Genomic DNA, 18904 nt, shown 5'->3' with positions numbered 1-18904 from the left:
ATTTCAAAAGTAACTCCGTTACGTTACTAGTTACTTACACCCAAAAGTAATGCGTTACTGTGAAAAGTAACTATTTAGTTACTTGAAGAATAAAAAAATTGCTCCCATGCAGATAATCAAAATCGGTTGATCAACTTGACAGTTTCCATTCACATCACTGAACTCCGCTAAGCAATGTGGTCTAGAGATACAAACACAAATCTGACACAAACACAAATGTCCCGACGTAATAAGAAATGCACCGTGCCTAATTGCTGGGGGAGGTTGAGCGCAGGCACGTTGTAGGTTGCGCGCATGCACGTTTAGGTTGCGCGCGTGCACGTCTAGGTTGAGCGCATGCACGTCTAGGTTCTAGGTTGAAAAGAAGTGCTTGAACAGCCTTGATATCTGTCGCCGCCGGAGCGTTTCATTATAATAAACCGTCTTGCAACGTTGTTTAAGATATCAATCGTGCATTGCAACGTTAGAATAGTTAGGATATCAATTGTGCATGAAAGGACTATATTTATATTGTTTGATTAGTATTGATGAGATTCGTTGATCAACTTGAGTTTCCATTCATTTACATTCACATCACTGCACTCACCTCACCAGTGTCTGTCGAGATGTAACGTTATTCCAGCAGCAACATTTTCTTTATCTCATTTCCATGTTGTACTATTCTCTCTCCAAGTAGTTGGAAATAGTTGTCCGTCCCATTTGCTGTGTGTCGCCTCGTATCATTCTACGCGGGTGGCGAGTGGATTTGGATGAGTCCTGGTAGTTAACGTTAACTTAGACTCTAGTATCTTTGAGCCAAAACACAAATGACATAACTAAAACGTTATTTTCTTTTCGCTCGACAAAAGAGAAATACGCGAGGGCGCTGGGCGCTGCCATTATCAGTCAGGAATAGTAAACAAAACACGCCCCCAGCACAGCATTTCCCCGCAGCCAGAGAGGATATGAGGATAATAATAATAATAATCACTACCGCTCGCTATCAATCTACGCCGCATATAACGCAAATAACGCAGTGACGAACCATTCAGTAACGTAAGTAGCGTTACTGAATTTCAAAAGTAATGCGTTAGAGTACTAGAACTCGCCAAAAGTAACTTCGTTACTGTAACGCGTTACTTTGTAACGTGTTAGTCCCAACACTGGTGGTGAGTGATGTTTATTATTTGCTGGGTCGCTACCTGTTTTGTTGTGCTTTTCATTATGTTGCGCTCTGCTCGAAATCTGATTTCTGTTTTCTGTTTGTAGGCTATTGTGTGTCGTGTGTGTGTGTGTGTGTGTGTCAAAGAAGATTCTATAGCCTTCAATACGTTTTACGAGGCTGATGTGTGAGTCAGTCTATAAGCGAGCACTGGGAGGCGTGTAGCTTTATGCCAAGCAAGCAGTGCAAAAATTTCCCGTAGTGGCATGCAGTAATGCGCCTTTCATTTTCCGCCGCCCAGCGCCCAGGTCGCGCGGAAATAGGCTGTCTATTGCCATTCTCTTTGACAAACTCTAACCTTAACCAGCTCCTTAACAACGCCTAAACTTAACCGTTCTAACCTTAACCAACTCCGAAACAATGCCTAACCTTAACCATAGAAATTATATTGCCATTCTCTTTGACAAACTCTAACCTTAACCAGCTCCTTAACAGCGCCTAAACTTAACCGTTCTAACCTTAACCAACTCCGAACCATGCCTAACCTTAACCGGCGAAAGAATACACGTTAAAAAAAAATCACGTTAAAAAATATTTTCGATGGGATTCGAACTCGCCAGCAAACAAGCCATAGGATCCACAGCCATGTGTCCTAGCCAATTGAGCTATTGCTAGATACAGATTAAGGGGCGGTGACTTCTATATATTGAGCTCCGCTCGTGTCGGATCTCATGCGCATGCGCGGGCACCTCGCGCGAGCACGCCGGCGCACGCACGCACCTGAGCGAGCACGCCGCCGCCGGTGCACGCACGGTAGCATTTGTCTGAAAAGAAGGGCGCTTTACCGCACTAGCGTGCGGTGACGAATGCGGAAGCATTTTTGCACTGCTTGCTTGGCATTAACGTACAGGCCACTGGGAGAGACGGCATTCTAATAAGAGAGAAACAGGCTATGTAAATGCTTCTTAGTTTTGTTTATTTATTACGTTCATATAAAACCGTGTTTCGAATATTTAAAACAAATACAAAAAAAATTATATTTTAATAATAATAATAATTTTGTTCTGGTTTTCACGCGGGCTAGGGCTTAAAATATTATTTACAGTCGGGCTTATTTTCGGGCAGAGCCTGAAGTTCACGGGCTCGGGCAGGGCTCTGGCTTTATTTCAAGGCCCTTGCAGACCACTAGTGTGTGTGTGTGTGGGAGGGGAAGAGAGGAGAGATTGAAAACTTTATTAACAGATTGCAGAATTGGTAGAGAAGGAGGGGGATGATGTGAGATATCTGACAGATCATCCAATAACCTGATGATGTCATAATAAAGCTGTTTAATGCATCTAATTTGGGCCAAACCACTGCACTGGTAAAAAAAAAAAACATTGACATGCCTGATCGGTTTCAATTTCTTGCTAAGTACTGTTGTTCATGATGCTTTCTGTCTTCCACATCAACTACAACATTGCTCCCAGCCAGGTTTATTTTGAAGGTGTTATAATAAGGAAAGGCTGATAACCATTTTTGCTTTCTATCGTGGTATACCTCAAAACCGGTGTACAGTTACATCCCTAGTGTGTGTGTGTGTGTGTGTGTGTGGGTGGTGGTGTGTGTGTGTGTCATGTTTTGTTAACATCATGATCTACTACTATTTATCCCTGACTATGCAATGCATACCAATGATGTTTGATTATAATATTGACCTTAAAAAAATATTATTACTAAAAAACAACAAAAAAAAACAGCATGAGATCATGAAAGTTAATGGAATTTTCACATGTCCTTTTTCCAGATTTGGTGGTCCTGTATTACAATGGATTGTGCATCCAGTGCCACTGAGGAGCCAGGCAGCCTTACCAATGGTACAGTGCTCAGTCTGCGAATTAAACATGGTGGGATAACAAAATAGTTTTATAACGAACTGAGACAGCTGACTCCACAGACTGAGGTTAATGATTCTGCCATATATATGTGTGTGAGCAGGATGCACAAAACTGTCACTCGGCTAAAAAAAAAGGGAAGAATAAAGAGGAGGTGACAAAATATCTCAATCAGCCATTTAAATTCCCAGTGACTAGGCAAGATGAAGAGAAATGCCAAGATGAAGATAAAACAAGCGCTCACAGTTAAACAAAGAAGTGGAACCAATGAAGAAAAGAATCACAGGAATGGAAAGGGAGAACTCTAAACTAAAAGAGGAGAAAGAACATCTGAAGGTTTTGCTGGAAGTCACAGAGGAAAAAAGCAAATCAGAAGTGGAGAAAACCCAGGCAGTGTGCAGCACACTAACAGCAACATTGAAGATATAAAAAGACAACATCAAGAAAATCTCCAGGAACAAAAAAGAGAGAGGGAGAGGCGGGACAAGACAAAGAAGGTTGAGATCACCAATAAGATGGCCAAATTGGGGGGTGTCTGGCGATCCGCCACAGACATGGATGTCAATCTTGCAGGTCTTGGAGGTGATAAGGAGAAAACACAAGCCTTAGTCACTCAGTTACAGTTTCACAAGACGGTCCTTAAAGCAGATGGGAGAAGGGAACTCTTCCAACAGACAGTGACCAGGCATGGGAAAGTTCACGTCTTCTCTGTGGAGGAGTTGACATCAAATCTGGCTGAAGTTTTGCATATCAACCAGTTGGAAACTGAGGAAGCAGAGGAAGAAAATGATCTGCAGCCGGCTCTAACTTATAGAACACACGAAGACGCCATGGCAAGACTTGTTGAAGAGAAAAGGAAGTTGGCAGAGAAACTGAGTGCAGCAAGGAAGAAAAGACAGAAGGAAACACAGAAAGATAATATCACTGACTACCTAAAGCAACATGAGAAGTTGGTGGGACAGAGGGTGCAACACAACTGCTGCGAAGAAAAGGATTCAGCCCCAGTGTGGTACGCTGGCACTGTGCTCCAGATGACCAAAAAAAGAGCAAACCCCCTGAACACACTATACAAAATAAAATACGATGTTGGCGATGAATGGGAATTCCCACTGCTACAAGACTTGCAAATTGGAGACCTTACAATTGAAAAATGAGAGATGAGATGATGAATTAAGTTTGGAGCTCATTATTTCCAAGTAACTTGGTTTTATTATTAATATGAAATGCATTCTATGTGTTATGAATTTGTAATCATATTATTATTATTATTTACTCAACAGTAAACTGCGTTGACTATTTTATTTTGACTGTCTGGAATCTAATTTGTCATTTGACTGGTTTAGTCATAACATTTCAAACAAAGGGCTGTTCAAAACCATGGTAATTATTAATTAAATATTCTTTGTTGATTACTTTGGCTACCGTCTCCTTATTATGTTACATTGACCCGACATCGAGCCTGCTAATTGTCAATGGTAACGTAATATGTATATTATTTATATATATATTAGGGATGTTCGATATTGGCTTTTTTACCGATATACCGATATTGTCCAACTCTTAATTTCCGATACCGATATCAACCGATACATGCAGGGTCCCCCCCCCCCCCCCCCAAAACACAACATTATGCATACTTTTCACAATAAATAAAATAAGAATTTGTTCTTACTTGCTTACCTGGGTAAATAAAGGTTAAATAAATGTAAAGATTTATTTTTATTTTTTTATTATTATTATTATTATTTTTTATAATTTTTTATTATTATCGGCCGATAATATCGGACATCCCCAATATATATGTATATTTATATATGTATATTATATATATATAGATTTATATAAAATAGTTACATGAAAATAAATGGGCTTATCATAATGTTTCGCCTATTATATAAATAATTTTCATAATATGTATGGATTAAAATCACAATTATTTATGAATTCATCACATATTACTACAAATCATGTTCAGCACAAAGGGAGCAATGTTACTTATAACAATTTTAAGTGATTGGGGTAAATGGAGCGGTTAAAAGAGTTTTTAATCATGATTTTCACATAAATTACACATACATTTGCATATTATTCATTGGATTAGCATAATCTTTTCAGATTCTTTATAATTTTTTATGTCAAGCATTATAGTCTCCATCATCCCTGAAAATGTCATTACAATGTGACCAACCTATATTAAGCTATTAAGGAAAGTATGTCAAAAGTAGTGGTAAAAAAGGTGCATTTGGTGCCATTCCTGAACACAGGTGTCTCATTAACATATGCAGTGAGGTGCGCAACCTTTTTGACCCCGTCTTGGTTAACAAAAAGTGTTGTATCTATGCAATGGTAGGGCCTATCTTCACGAAACAAAGTGTGTTGTGCTTCTTAGAGTCTGTTCTATAACATTGTATATCAATTGTACCAGCAGAAGCAATGTTTAAAATTGGTCCCTAACATCCCTAGTATCTGATACTAGGTCTTGTGACATGTTTTAGTTAAAACATCCCAATTTCATGTAAATTCAGTTGAATTGCAACTCTGCACTGTGCATTCAATATGCAGTGCACTCCTCCATCACATCCAGAGACCACCGACTATAACATGAGAAGGATCACTGTGGTAGTTTTGAATGGAGAAATCTGAAACACTAAAGATGGCGGCAACGACAAAGAATTGCTGCAAAATAAAGACATTTGTTGTTTAAATAATAAATAAAAAAAAAATATAAAAAAAATACTAATAGTAGAAATATTGATATTTATCGATAATTTTGTCCCGATTTATCGATTATTCCAAATGGCATATCGTCTCAGCCTTAAAAAGGTTAAAATCTTGAGACTAACAAAAAATATAGATGTGCTCATGAATTACCGTCAATATCTTGTATTCCATAGCGCCTTGCCAAGTCACACGTCATCAGAACCTTCCCCGTTAGCGACATCAGCTTCTTATCTTCCAGGTGGAAAGAGAAAGCAGACCTGAATGAACTTGTAGAATCACGAGGTAATTTGGGTACATTGCAAGAATTCAGAGCAACTAAATCAGCTGTATAAAACTATACAGATGAAAAAGGGGGATCAACGTCACAGCAGAGGGTATGCAGACACATATATCATGTAACTACAGTTATTAAACGTTTCTAAAATCATCTTTGTCTGTACTGTGGCTTCCAGGTGTTACATTTAATTTCAGAGTCCCCTTTTAAGAGATATTCCACCCATTTTAACCCTTTCACTACCACACTACAGACGGTTAACCGTCTGTAGTGTGATAGTAAAGGGTTAACCTTCTGTAGTGTGGTAGTGAAAGGGTTAACCATTTGGTAGTGTGGTAGTGAAAGGGTTAAGGAGCCAATCTAATCACAATCAAGTCACAAACTTGGAGTCATTGTAAGTAGAAACTATTGGCAACTCCTTTTTTGCATTAGTAACTTCAGAATGTTATTCTTCAAGAGACCAGGCTAAGCTTTGCAAAAAAAGTATGCAGCCCTCAAGTGCAAGTAAAAAAATGGCCACGTTTCTGGGTGCCTGTTATATATCGTATAGCTCCGCTCTGCGTCTACTGCAATACACTTCCATATCAGTATTAACACTGAATAAATTTTCACATGCACCTTTACACACCCCCATCCGCTCCTCTACATAAGCAGGGGTGTGGCCATACTAACAGCTCCTTCTTTAGTTTTCACCACGGCAAGTGCCTGTATACACCACTTTGAGACTGCTGAAATATTGAAGAAAGGAGCTACGATGCAGGAGCTACGTTGACATTATATCTTTGTTTTCTCTCTCACTATTTTCGAGGAAATACAGCGATAATGTCTTCGCCACTGGGGTGTCTAGAAGATGATGATCATTCTGACCTTCACCGGCATTTTCGTATTAGGGGCTCGCGTCGCTGGCCTAATCCCCACCTGCATTCCTCCAAGCTGCAGTTGGACAGGTATTACCTCCGCTACTGCAGCTGGACTTTGCTTGAGAGGCGCTCGGCTGTTGTGAGAGCTAGCTGCCTCTCCGGGTGAGTGATGGTTTTGATATGCGAGCGCCAGTTGTGTTGCTATGGGGGGAATGGCTACACGACTTACGAAAGCCGGCTCCAGGCTGGTACCCTTTTTGCTGCCTCTTAGCGGCGTGGAGAGGGTTCTGGTTTGACGCCCACGCTACATGAGCTCTTCATCGGGAGCTCTATTTGCCTGGGACCGTGTCCGAATCTGCGGTTCAAACCCCCGGATCTCTGGACGAACGGATACTCTCTGTCACCGTGCGAGGCCCCACCTTTCAAGATGAAAGTTACCCAGCGCGAGGGAAGTGGGTTTGGTGTTTCGTTATAAGAATTCCTCCACACTCTAGTCGGCTGCAGCCCATGAGGGAATTGTGCCGGCACCGCTGTGTCTGTTAATCACCATTCTGAAGACTGTGTTGACTTCTTTCCTCTTCTCTCTTCGGATGAGGAGAGGGACAGACGGCGGCTGTCTGAAGTGTTGGCCTATATTGTGTTCTCTCGTTGTACAGTTTCGGTGATAGCTACTTGGCTTGCGTTCTAGCTTGGTTGTGCTACCTGTTAGCCAGTTAGCTGCGACGCTAGCTCTGTATGCTCGCTCGGCTGGGAACGTTAGCCTGATGCTACCAGTTAACCTGGAGTTAGCTGTTAGCTTATGCTTCACCGTTGAACATTAGCCGTGAGAATAGCAGGCCATAACACTCTGACTACGACATCATCTTTGACAGAGGATGTAGTCGGCCCTGCACCATGATCGGCTGTTGGAGGGGGGCGTCTTAGCTTCTTTTGCCCCGCCAGCGAGGACCTTCGTCAACGTGGAGACCAGTGTTGCGGTCCTCTCAGCCTGCGTTCATATGGTGCAGGTAAGGGTCCTTTGGACACTTAACGCCTCTTCCTTCCTTCCCTTCTGAATGTTTTGTAATAACGATGTTTTTTCCAAAACGTATGTTGCTTCACTACATTTGGGGATGCAACATGTGTTGTGTGTGAATTGTCTTGATCGCTGGTATAACTTTCTCTCTACCTAGAAAACGGCGTTGTTTTTTACGTGAGTAAAAATGAACTGGTTTTGTTGTATGATGAGAAGTTGTGTGTTCATGTAACGTTTGGCAATGTAGTTGAGCTCACAACTGGCTGGGTTAATAACCCTGCAAAGCTATGCATAGTGGCATGTGATCGAGGGGTGAGTCCCTCTCTCAGCTTGTGATGACAATAAACAGGTGGCGTGTTCACATATTAACAGGGCTGGTGTTGTACCTTGCGCTGTGCTGAGTGAGCCTGGTCCTTCTCCATTCTTTTTCGCCCCTCTCTTCTCCTGCTTAGGCAGGGCTGGGAGGGGGCTGTTGAGGTGGTTCTTGTAGAACTCCTCTGGTATCCCTGTGTACGTCCCGGTCCACCGGGCCCGGGTTCGAAATAGTTTTCGTCGACCCGTTGGCCTGGGTTAACCCCTTTTTGAAAACTGAAACACTTATACTGCGGTATAGCCAGTGTATACCCGCAGTTGTGTTTGAGTTTTTTCTTGGGGGGTTATAGGAACAACCGCCTCATGTTAGAACCAAGGGGGTGGTTGGTTCCCTGGTGTGTTGGTAGCGGAGTCAACTCTCGGGGTAGGCCGGGTTTGGCCCTGTCTACCTGCGAGTGTGCCCCCGCACCTTTCATGACGTCTGCCAATCATGTCAGCCTTCTCTGCCTCGGCCCCTCTAGAGCAGGGGTGGCCAACCAGTCAGAGACTAAGAGCCACAAAAATGACTGTGGTACCACAAAGAGCCACACCATATACCAGCGTTTCTCAACTTTTTTTTTTCAGTCACGGCACCCTTCATGTTTAGGTCTCACCCTCTGGCCTCTGAAGTTGCTAATGTCTTTTTAATTTGGGCCTCACAGGGTTAACATCTTAAGCCCGAGATATACAGTAAAAGTGTATATTTTAAGCCTTACGTTTGTTTACCAATGCTTTTAATTGTTATTAGTGAAATATAAGATTATAGAAATCTCAGGGCATTGAGTCGGAAACCGGCGCATATTGACAGGAGGAAGTGGCACCTTCAAAAGTCTTTTGAAGGAAGAGACTCAGGGCTTTCGAATTTCGAAAAACTACCCTACCCAGCTCACACCAGCCCCTGTCAATCATCTGACTTCTGGATAAACTTTTTTATTTCTCTTATTTTTTGGGATTATCTCCCACAAACCTGAACGTTATTGCCATAAAACAGAACGCAATTCGTTTCTCTACCTTTCTGTGAACGTCTTGCAAAAAACGGTGTTGCAATACGATGAAAAATGGTGGAGAAATTTACATTATAAAAAAGATGGCAGAATTCAGTACTGTATCTACAAAACCTTCTGTTTAATCATCTTCCCTTTATTCATTTGCTTAGATTTTTCAGGTCTGGTCAATTTTAGCATGGTGTTATTCACAGTCAAAGATAATATATATATATTTTTAAATAGAATTGATATTCTCCTTTGGTTCATTACAATTTACTCAAGCCTAGTAACAGACACACTATTTCTGACACTGATCCATATTATGTCCCTAGATTCAGATACCAAGAACATGCAAATGGTCCATTTAAAAAAAAATGTAAATGTTTATTCTACGTCCTTATGGAACGAGTGACATAAAAAAAAAAGGTAAAAAAAAAAAAATATTATAATTTTATTTTTTAATGGATGAAAGAGCCGCACATTGACGGGCAAAGAGCCGCATGCGGCTCACGAGCCGTGGGTTGGCCACCCCTGCTCTAGAGCAGTGGTTCCCAAAGTCGGGGTCGCGACCCAAAGGTGGGCCGCGGGCAGCCACGGATGGGCCGCGAGATGATTTAAAAAAAATAAAAATTAAATTAAAATAAAAACATTTTTTTTATTTTTTATTTTTTTATTTTTATTTTTTTTGTCAGGCCACTGAACTTAGAAGCAGGCCAGGACAGTGTTTCTAGTTGTATTCTAAAATTCTATTCTATTGTATTCTAAAATGTGACTATATGGTTTTATATTAACTTAATAAATAAACAAAAACGAAAAATCTACTTATTTCAACGAACATTTCAAACTAAATAACAGATTATGCACATAAAACGCTGAAAACAACCGAAGCAACGATAGTATTTTAATGAGGCTATTATTATTATCATTATTATTTTGCAACAAGTTAGCCCTCTCATAAATAGCACATATAAATGAATAACTAACTTGAACTAACTTAATAGGATTGAAGTGATATTTGGCTTAAAATATCGGTCGCCTGACAAAAAAAAAAAAAAAAAAAGCCAGACGATGTGCATTGGGCCGCGGCTCTCTGACGCCTTATTTTCTGGGCCCCGGCCTGAAAAGTTTGGGAACCCCTGCTCTAGAGAGTCGAGTTTTTTTTTGTGGAGGCTGCGACATGGTACACAACATGCCAGCATACGCCCCTTCCGCCAGGGTGCTGTTTCAGCAGACCCCTTTGGCGCCTGTCTAGTCCGCAGTGCTCCAGGCTCAGGTCGAGTGGCCTGTTGCCTGGATTGAGGGATCGACCTCTTTTGGGGGTCGTCTCACCGGTGCGCTGCCTGCTCCCGCTGTGGGTGTAGCCTCTTGAGTGCTTCGGGGCGGCGTGCTGTAGGGGGGAAGGGCCTGCTCTTGGATGGGCCCTGTCCAAATATGCTGGCGATGTGGGGGGTGGTGTCACTAGTGACCGCCTGGGGGGGTCTCGATGCTGCGGTGTCGTTGGCCTCTCCAGGCCCCCTTTTCCGGGGGGGTCCAGTCCCTTCCTGGGTCTGGGTCCTCCTTCGCGCTCCGCTGCTACGGCCTTGCCACGGGATTGGGCTTTTGCTCTTGACCCCGTGATATTCTATTTAAAAAAAAGTGCTGCCACCACTGGTCACCAATAAGATCAGCACCTTGACCCTGACAGGTTAACAGTGATAGTAATGTGCTCAGTGCTGCCACCACTGGTCACCAATAAGATCAGCACCTTGACCTGACAGGTTTAACAGTGATAGTAATGTGCTCAGTGCTGCCACCACTGGTCACCAATAAGATCAGCACCGTGACCTGACACGTGAATACTTTACCCAAGGCAGTTGTCCTTCTGCGTTCGGTTTGCGCGCCCTGATTGGCCTCTCAGCGCCCAATCGCATATCGCCTAACTACTCGCTCAATATACTACTATCACTCAACTCGCTACCACCGTGCATCAGCTTTCAAGTCCTCGCCCATTTCCCCGTATTGTTTTCATCTCTCTATATTAACGTAACGCGCTATTCATATCAATCGACATCACATCAATATAAATAACGTATTGTTTTCATCTCTCACATCAATATAAATAACATATTGTTTTCATCTCTCTATATTAACGTAACGCGCTATTCATATCAATCGACATCACATCAATATAAATAACGTATTTTTTCATCTCTCTATATTAACGTAACGCGATATTCATATCAATCGACATCACATCAATATAAATAACGTATTTTTTCATCTCTCTATATTAACGTAACGCGATATTCATATCAATCGGCATCACATCAATATAAATAACGTATTGTTTTCACCTCTCTATATTAACGTTAGGCTGTAAAAATCTGTTCTATAGGCTATATTTAGTCTAGTTTATTAGCCATAAAGCATTTAAAAATACTTTGATTAGTATTCAAGGTTGACAGAATAAAGTCTATATCAAGGAATAACAGAACAGATTGACATAAAGCATTTCGGCGGTAGCGAGTTAGGCGATAGTTAGTTTTAGTTTTAGTATATGATGCACGGCGGTAGCGAGTTGAGTGATAGTGAGTTGAGTGATAGTGTTTTAGTATATGATGCACGGCGGAGATGAAAACAATACGAGGAAATGGGCAAGGACTGTGGAACTGAAAGCTGATGCACGGCGGTAGCGAGTTGAGTGATAGTAGTATATTGAGCGAGTAGTGTGGCGATAGTAGGGCTAACGTGATTGGGTGCTGAGAGGCCAATCAGGGTGCGCAAACCGAACGCGGAAGGACAACTGCCTTGGGTAAAGTATTCACGCTGACCTGACAGGTTAACACTAAGTGATAGTAATGTGCTCAGTGCTGCCACCACTGGTCACCAATAAGATCAGCACCTTGACCTGACAGGTTAACAGTGATAGTAATGTGCTCAGTGCTGCCACCAAGATTCAAGAGGTTTATTTGTCACATACATACCAGGGCATACAGTGAAATGCGGGTGGCCATGCCCGCTTTGATTGTGCAAAAATACTAATAATTAAATAGACATAATAAACAGGTAATAAAATAGACATAAAATAGGCATGATAAAATAGACGTGCTAAAGTCCTGAGATAGTGCAATACAATGTTAGCTACGGATTTAAGGCACTGGGTCCTATGTACACTACTATACAATATACAGTTTTGACTCTATATCCTTATGCTTGCTATATCTAAACTATACTATACAAGAACCACATTGGTTCTTTCCTTAACTCATTCACGGCCAACCACGACTATAGTCGGGTTATCTCGCCATGCGTTGAGCGCCAGTATAGTCGGGTTTTCGATCGTTTATAGTTTTTTCTTTTATTCGAATTTTTTATTCATTAGTCTCACGGACCTCGGTGTATCATTGGGACTCATTCTGAGACGCTAGGTGGCCGTATCGCCCACCCTTTGCAACCTTATTTCACACTGTGTGTTACATTATATATGGTCCGGGCAGAGAATTTAGACCAAGCCAAGTTAATCGCTTCATCAGAGCACTTTGAAACGTGTTCAGCACACTGCATGCATATTTTGTGCCAGTTCATGTCAAGGACCCGATGGACATCAATACTGGAAATCGCCTTTTGGGCGGTTAGGTGGCCGAGCGGAGATTGCGTTCGTCACCAACCCTGGAGCTGTGAGCTGGATTCGCCTGTTCGAATCCAGCTCACAGCTCCGGGGTTGTCACCAGCTTGGCTGGCCGTTCACACTAATACAATTGGCTGTATTAGAGGGTGGGAGAAGCTGGCGGGGTGGGTCCGGGTCGTTGTAAACAGCGACTCCTACAGTTCGGTCGGGGCGCCTGCTAAGCGCGGATAGGACCTGAGGGGGATAGTGTGATCCTCCCACACGCTACGCCCTCTCAATGAGAATCCGCGCTGCCAGGTGAAAAGAAGCGGTGATTGGCTGGACGTGTGTCGGAGGAAGCACGTGGTAGCCTCCACTCTCCCAGATGATCTGACTGTGGGGGGTAAGTGCGCAGCGACCAGGAAGGGACTGGGAATTGGCATACGACTAACATTGGGATGGGAGAAAATCGGAGGAAAATGGAGGGGAAAAAATATTAAAAAAAAAAAAAAAAAAAAAAAAGACTGTAAATCGCAATCAGACAATTGGAATATTCTTTTTGGGATACCTCCTAGTAAAGGTAAGGACTATATGACATCAATCCTATTTTTATTTTTATTTATCCTTTTTCTCCGCCTGATTTTCTGGGCTTTTTCCTCCCATCCCAATTTTTTGTCGTTATGCCAATTCCCCCCCTCCCCTACCTGGTCGTTGTGCACATGTGCCCCCTACTGGTCGGTCTAGGGAGCCCTGAGGTCTACCACATGCTTCCTCCGACACATGTGGAGACAGCCTGTGGCTCTCTTCTCACCTGACAGCGCGGACTCTCATTGGTGAAGTGTAACACGTGGGAGGTCACGCTGCCTTCACCACTTCCTGTCTTTTGCTGTGCAGGCGCCCAGACCTGACCTGTAGGAGTCGCTGTCCACAACGCCAGATTACCACCCATCAGCTTCCCTCCCGCTAACTCAGCCAAACGAGTTAGTATGATGGCTGGCCCAAGCTGGAGGCAATGCTGACACCTGGATTCGAGACCGGAGTCTCTCACATTGGTGACGAGCGCAATCTCCGCTGCGCCACCCAGCCGCCGACATCAATCCTACTTTGATCCAACAATGATTTCACATCGATTGCAACGATCAATGTATGTAGTATTTTTTTTTAATACCGTTGCTGACGATCAGAGCATCAAAAAACGACCCCCCCCCCCCCCCTTTGATGCATTCATGATGAAACATAATACCTATTATATACCTTTGATTTTGAAATAATAACGTGTCCAGGCGAGCAACGCGAACGTCTTTAGCAAAATTCACATAGCGCTCCATAACGATAGGTTATGTAGATAACCTAGTTATATTAGTATTGGCTAAGCGTCCCGCTCTGAGCCTTACGAGATACTCCTATCTCCTGTGATACCTAATGTATCTCCCACGAACAAAAACACATGCACCCCACCTGTATGGGGCCCCGCCCCTTATGGTGGTACCGCCCATATAACCATGACCCTGGTCATGAAACACCCTTCCTCGCCAAAACACGTCCCAGGAAAAGATCCCTCAAGAGGGAACTCAGGGCGCGCAGAGCGGGACGCTTAGCCAATACTAATATAACTAGGTTATCTACATAACCTATCGTTATATTTCGTATTGCATCGCGTCCCGCTCTGAGCCTTACGAGATAATGGGGAAGAGCGGGCGCGAGACCCGACAGATGTACCCCCTGAGGACCCGTAAGCCCACATCAAGGGGTGCGGGGAGCCCTGTCACCCCATCCTTCCTAACGAAGGGGGGGCGCAGTCAACTCCACCTGAATGCGAACAAGAGGGAGCCAGAACCCCTTGAACACACCGTACAGGCGGAACCACGTGTGACTCAACACACTGCGGCCCATACCCATACACTCCTGCTACCCGACCAAAGGACGGGAAGCAGGAAAGGCCACAGACCCCAGAACCGCCTGGGAGACAGAACCCCCGGTCATGTCCATGAGGAAAAACCTTACAAAGGAGCCCGGGGAGGACCATGAAGCTGCAGCACAGATGGCCTCCACCGAGGCCCCACCCAGGAGAGCGGCAGAGGCAGCCACCCCACGAGTGGAGTGCGCCCTGACGCCCCCAGGGGGATCCTGCCCAGCCAGCGTGTAGCAGAGGGTAACACCCTCGCACAACCAATGGGACAGGCGCTGCTCCGACAGTGCCTTACCAGCACGAGCCCCACCGTAACAGACAAAAAGCTGGTCGGTAACCCTGAAATCCTGAGTACGGCTGAGGTAAATCCCCAAGCACGGACTGGACATGACAGGTGAAGGCCCGCATCTAACTCACCAGTGTGAGGAGGAGGACGAAACGCCTGAACCACAATATCCCGGGAGCGGAAGGAACTCCGGATATTCTTAGGCACGAAAGCAGGATTAGGTCGCAGAGTGACACCGCAATCGGTCCGAAAAGACAGGCACTCTGGATGTACCGAGAGAGCACAGAGCTCACCTACGCGTTTAGCGGAAGTGACAGCCAGAAGGAACGCGGTCCTGAAGGACAGCTGTCCCAACGGCGCCCGCTCGAGCGGCTCAAACGGGGCCAAGGACAACCGACCGAGGACCAATTGAAGATCCCAAGTCGGAGCCAAGGAGCGTTGCACCGGCTTAACGCGTCGAGCGCCAAGCAGGAAACGCTTCACAAGAGGGTGGCTGAACAAGACATCCCCTCAAACCCCTCATGATAGGAGGATATAGCTGCTGCATATACCCTCACCGTCGAAGCCGACAGTCTATCAAGGAGAGACTGGAGGTAACTAAGGACAGCAACCAGGGGGCAGGAGACTGAGTCCTGGCCCCCCGCCTTACACCACACTTGGAACATACGTCATCTGCCCGCGTAAGCGCGACAGTGGAGGGAGCATGCGCATTCCAGATGGTAACACCATCAGGATCAAGAACCTGCGCCCCTCAACGTACCCGTCCCAACAACTGACCTAACAGATGTATGGGGAAGAATCCCTGGCGGCACGGCATCGGTCCCAGACCTGCCTGGCCATGTCCAGACGCAATCCTCACCCGTCAGGATGAGGGCCGCCCCGCAACAGTACACCTGCACCCACATTCTCCCTGCCGGGGATGTGGGGAGCCCTTAGGCCGCGCAGATGGAGGACGTCCATAGCCAGCCGCCCGCCGCCTGGTGCAGACAGGGGGAGCGTACTCCTCCCTGTCTGTCGATACACGACACTGACGTCGTATCGTCCGTCCTGATCAACACCATTTGTGGACCAGAAGGACCGCTTTCAACACCAACACATTGAACGTAGCGCAGACCGGGCAGCATGGTTTGCCAGCTGCCCCCTACTGCGTTGGCCCGACGCATCACCAGCGAGGGAGGCGTCGGTGAAAACGCGACGTGAGACAGCGCCGTAACCGTCCTAGGACGGAACCTCCCGAGCGTGTTGACAACACGCTCTGAGATGGATGCCCATAGCCCTCCAACCGTTGACTGGGAAGAGGAATACTCTACATCCAGTCTACAGCAACCCCAGGCTGGTAGAGACCTGCCTGGTACGAGACCTGACGATCCACCTTGACCGCGAAGGACCAGAACGTCATCAGGGCAGAACACTCCGTAACCCCGGATGACGCAGAGGCCCCAGTGCGGCCTCCACGCACTTGGTGAAGATGCGGGGAGCCAGAGAAAACCGAACGGCAGCCTCTGGTACTCATACGCTAACCCTGCAAAGGAAGCGTAGGTAAGCCCTAGGATGGAAGATCGGGGATGCGCATACGCATCCTACAGGTCTATGGAGGAGAACCAGACCCCCACCTGACAGTGTTCAACAGGTAGGAGACGATCCAAAAAATGCTGAACCTTCCCATGGGACAGGTCCAGCCTGGGTCTTACACCCCTCCCTCCCGACTTCTCGGGCAGAGAACACCGGGAGGAGAACGCCACGACGATGGCTTGCTTCGTCCACAGAGATTGGATCTCGTCGACCAGAGCTGTCCCTGCTGGAGACCCCGACAACAGGGTCTGTACCAAACCTGAAAACGGGTGGGGTTGTGTAAACACAAGTCCCCGCCTCACCATTCTCTCCATCTACCTCGACATATGGTACTGCCGTAGTCATATGTGACGACACTCCCAACGCACCCGCCGTCACGTGGCGCAGGTCCGCCAGGAACTGTAGATAGTTGGCCCGGTCCCCCCCGCTGTGCGAAGACAACCCTGGAATCGTGCGAGGAGCGCGTTCCGTGTCGGAACACCTGACCCTGACACCACCCACGAGGCAATCGCACCCAAGGGGGAACCCCGACAGAAAAAGGGCCTGTCTGATACGGGGGGCTTCCGATCAAAAAAGCCCCCCCACTGAACACCCCTCCAGAACATGCTGAAGGAGTTGTTCTGCAGCCGGACATGCAAGGTGTAAGGCCCCCATGGGTTCCTACACACCGTAGCCCTGCAGTGATATCACTACCACCCCAAACCATGTGAGCTGCGACCACTTGCCAATATTCCAGGAGTGGGAGCACCAACATGATACCTGGCCTGGCGAAGGCGAGGCCGGGGAAGCCCGCACTGTGTGCCTCAAAAGGTTTCGAGCCCCCCTGCTGACAACACTTAAGTTGACAGACGTAACACCAGGCTCAACCAACACAGTTCAAGGTGTGGGAGCCGCTTGACAGCACAACATTCTCACGGACAGACCCAGGCTCAGCCATCAACTGGGTGTCAGCCCCTGTCTCCATGAGAAGCGAAGAATGGGGCCGCATACGCTTCAAGAAGGTTCGCGGCCCGCAGCCAAAGGAACACACCCAGAGCCCCGCTTCTGAGGGTAACAGAAAGCGGACTGAGCGGGGAGCGGGCTGCTCGCGGCAAAATGACGACGGAGTGGTTTACCAACACCGAAATCACCCAAAATGGCCGATCCCTCGGCCGCCAAGACTGTCGGCCTCGCGATACCCTGTCGATTCTCCAACCAGGGCACCACTGGCGGGGGAAACATGGCCGCCTGTCGAGGGCCCCGTCATCGCCGCTGACGAGGCCGTGCTCTCTCTTCTTCTGGCTGCGCGGTGTGAGGCGGTGTAGGGCCTAGGACAATACCGCCCGCGCTCCAGCAGAAGACCAAAATCCCCTGCGGAGAGGGGAACCCTGAGCGGTTATAGCTTGCGGCTGGGTCAAAGCTAATAACGTCAACATCCTCGACGGAGTGGTTTACCAACACCGTGCGCGATGTGTCGACGTCGGCCGGCCCTCAAGGCCCCTCCACCAGACACCATCTCGCCAGGCCGACCCATGGTGTCGGCCGGGCGGGGCATTGTTTCAATATATCAAAAACAAAGGACTGACGTTAACATGGAACACCAGTGGTGATTGCAAACAGCACCCTCCACTGTGGTGTGGACCATGAAAAGGTTAAATGAATAAAAAGAGCTAAACCACAAAAACTGTAGAATGAGCAAACCCATACACACAAAGTTTAAGGGGAGACGGACCAGACCCGTCTTCATTCAAAATATTCACAACAGAACACCAGCCCTAGTTTAGCCCATTTACCAAAAAAGGTAAACAAAGCCCCCCCCCCCCGCACTACTCCCCCAGTATACCGATTGACCGTCAGTATGAATGGTTTGAGAGGAGAGAAAGCTGTAGCAAGACAGACCTTCTCATAGCAGAGTGACAAAATGAAACAATAGCCCCCTACACAGGGCCGCCCCAGGAGATGGGGGGCCTCGCGTCTAAAAACGCACAGGGCCTCACATTTCTCCCAAGCGGCCCTGCCCTTATACTACTGCAGCCTAACGCCAGGCAATGTGGAACCCAAGACAACAATTGCCTGTGCACAGACACGCAACATGTTTACCATGTCGGCTGGACCCATAGCCCCACTACCCGACGCCAACCCAGATGGGAACACCGTTCAACAAACCCCGCCGGAACACAAGGTAATACCTGGCTAGAACCTAGCCACGACCTACCCCGTTGTCAACCCATTTACCCGAAAAAGGTAAATAGAACTCAAAACCCCACAACAGCTACCGACTGACCTTCATTGATGAACCGGGCAAGAGGCGGGAGAGTGACAACATCTCACGGCGGAGACATTAAAACAG

At 46.3% G+C, this 18904-nt stretch overlaps 1 protein-coding gene across 3 annotated transcripts in view; it reads right to left on the bottom strand.

The window, feature by feature from the left end:
* dhrs1 (dehydrogenase/reductase (SDR family) member 1) overlaps window positions 1-18904 on the bottom strand; it is a 133709-nt gene that overhangs the window by 2714 nt on the left and 112091 nt on the right. For all 3 annotated transcript variants that reach the window (XM_084312961.1, XM_084312962.1, XM_084312963.1), the window contains one exon: window positions 5887-5967. In XM_084312961.1, coding sequence (XP_084169087.1) covers window positions 5887-5967 — 81 coding nt within the window. The remainder of the gene's footprint in view (window positions 1-5886; window positions 5968-18904) is intronic.

Source organism: Notolepis coatsorum (genome assembly GCF_963971535.1).
Source record: "Notolepis coatsorum genome assembly, chromosome: 4".
NCBI lineage: Eukaryota > Metazoa > Chordata > Actinopteri > Aulopiformes > Paralepididae > Notolepis > Notolepis coatsorum.
Note: the sequence above shows the minus strand (reverse complement) of the source record. Positions and strands in the feature narration are given on the sequence as shown.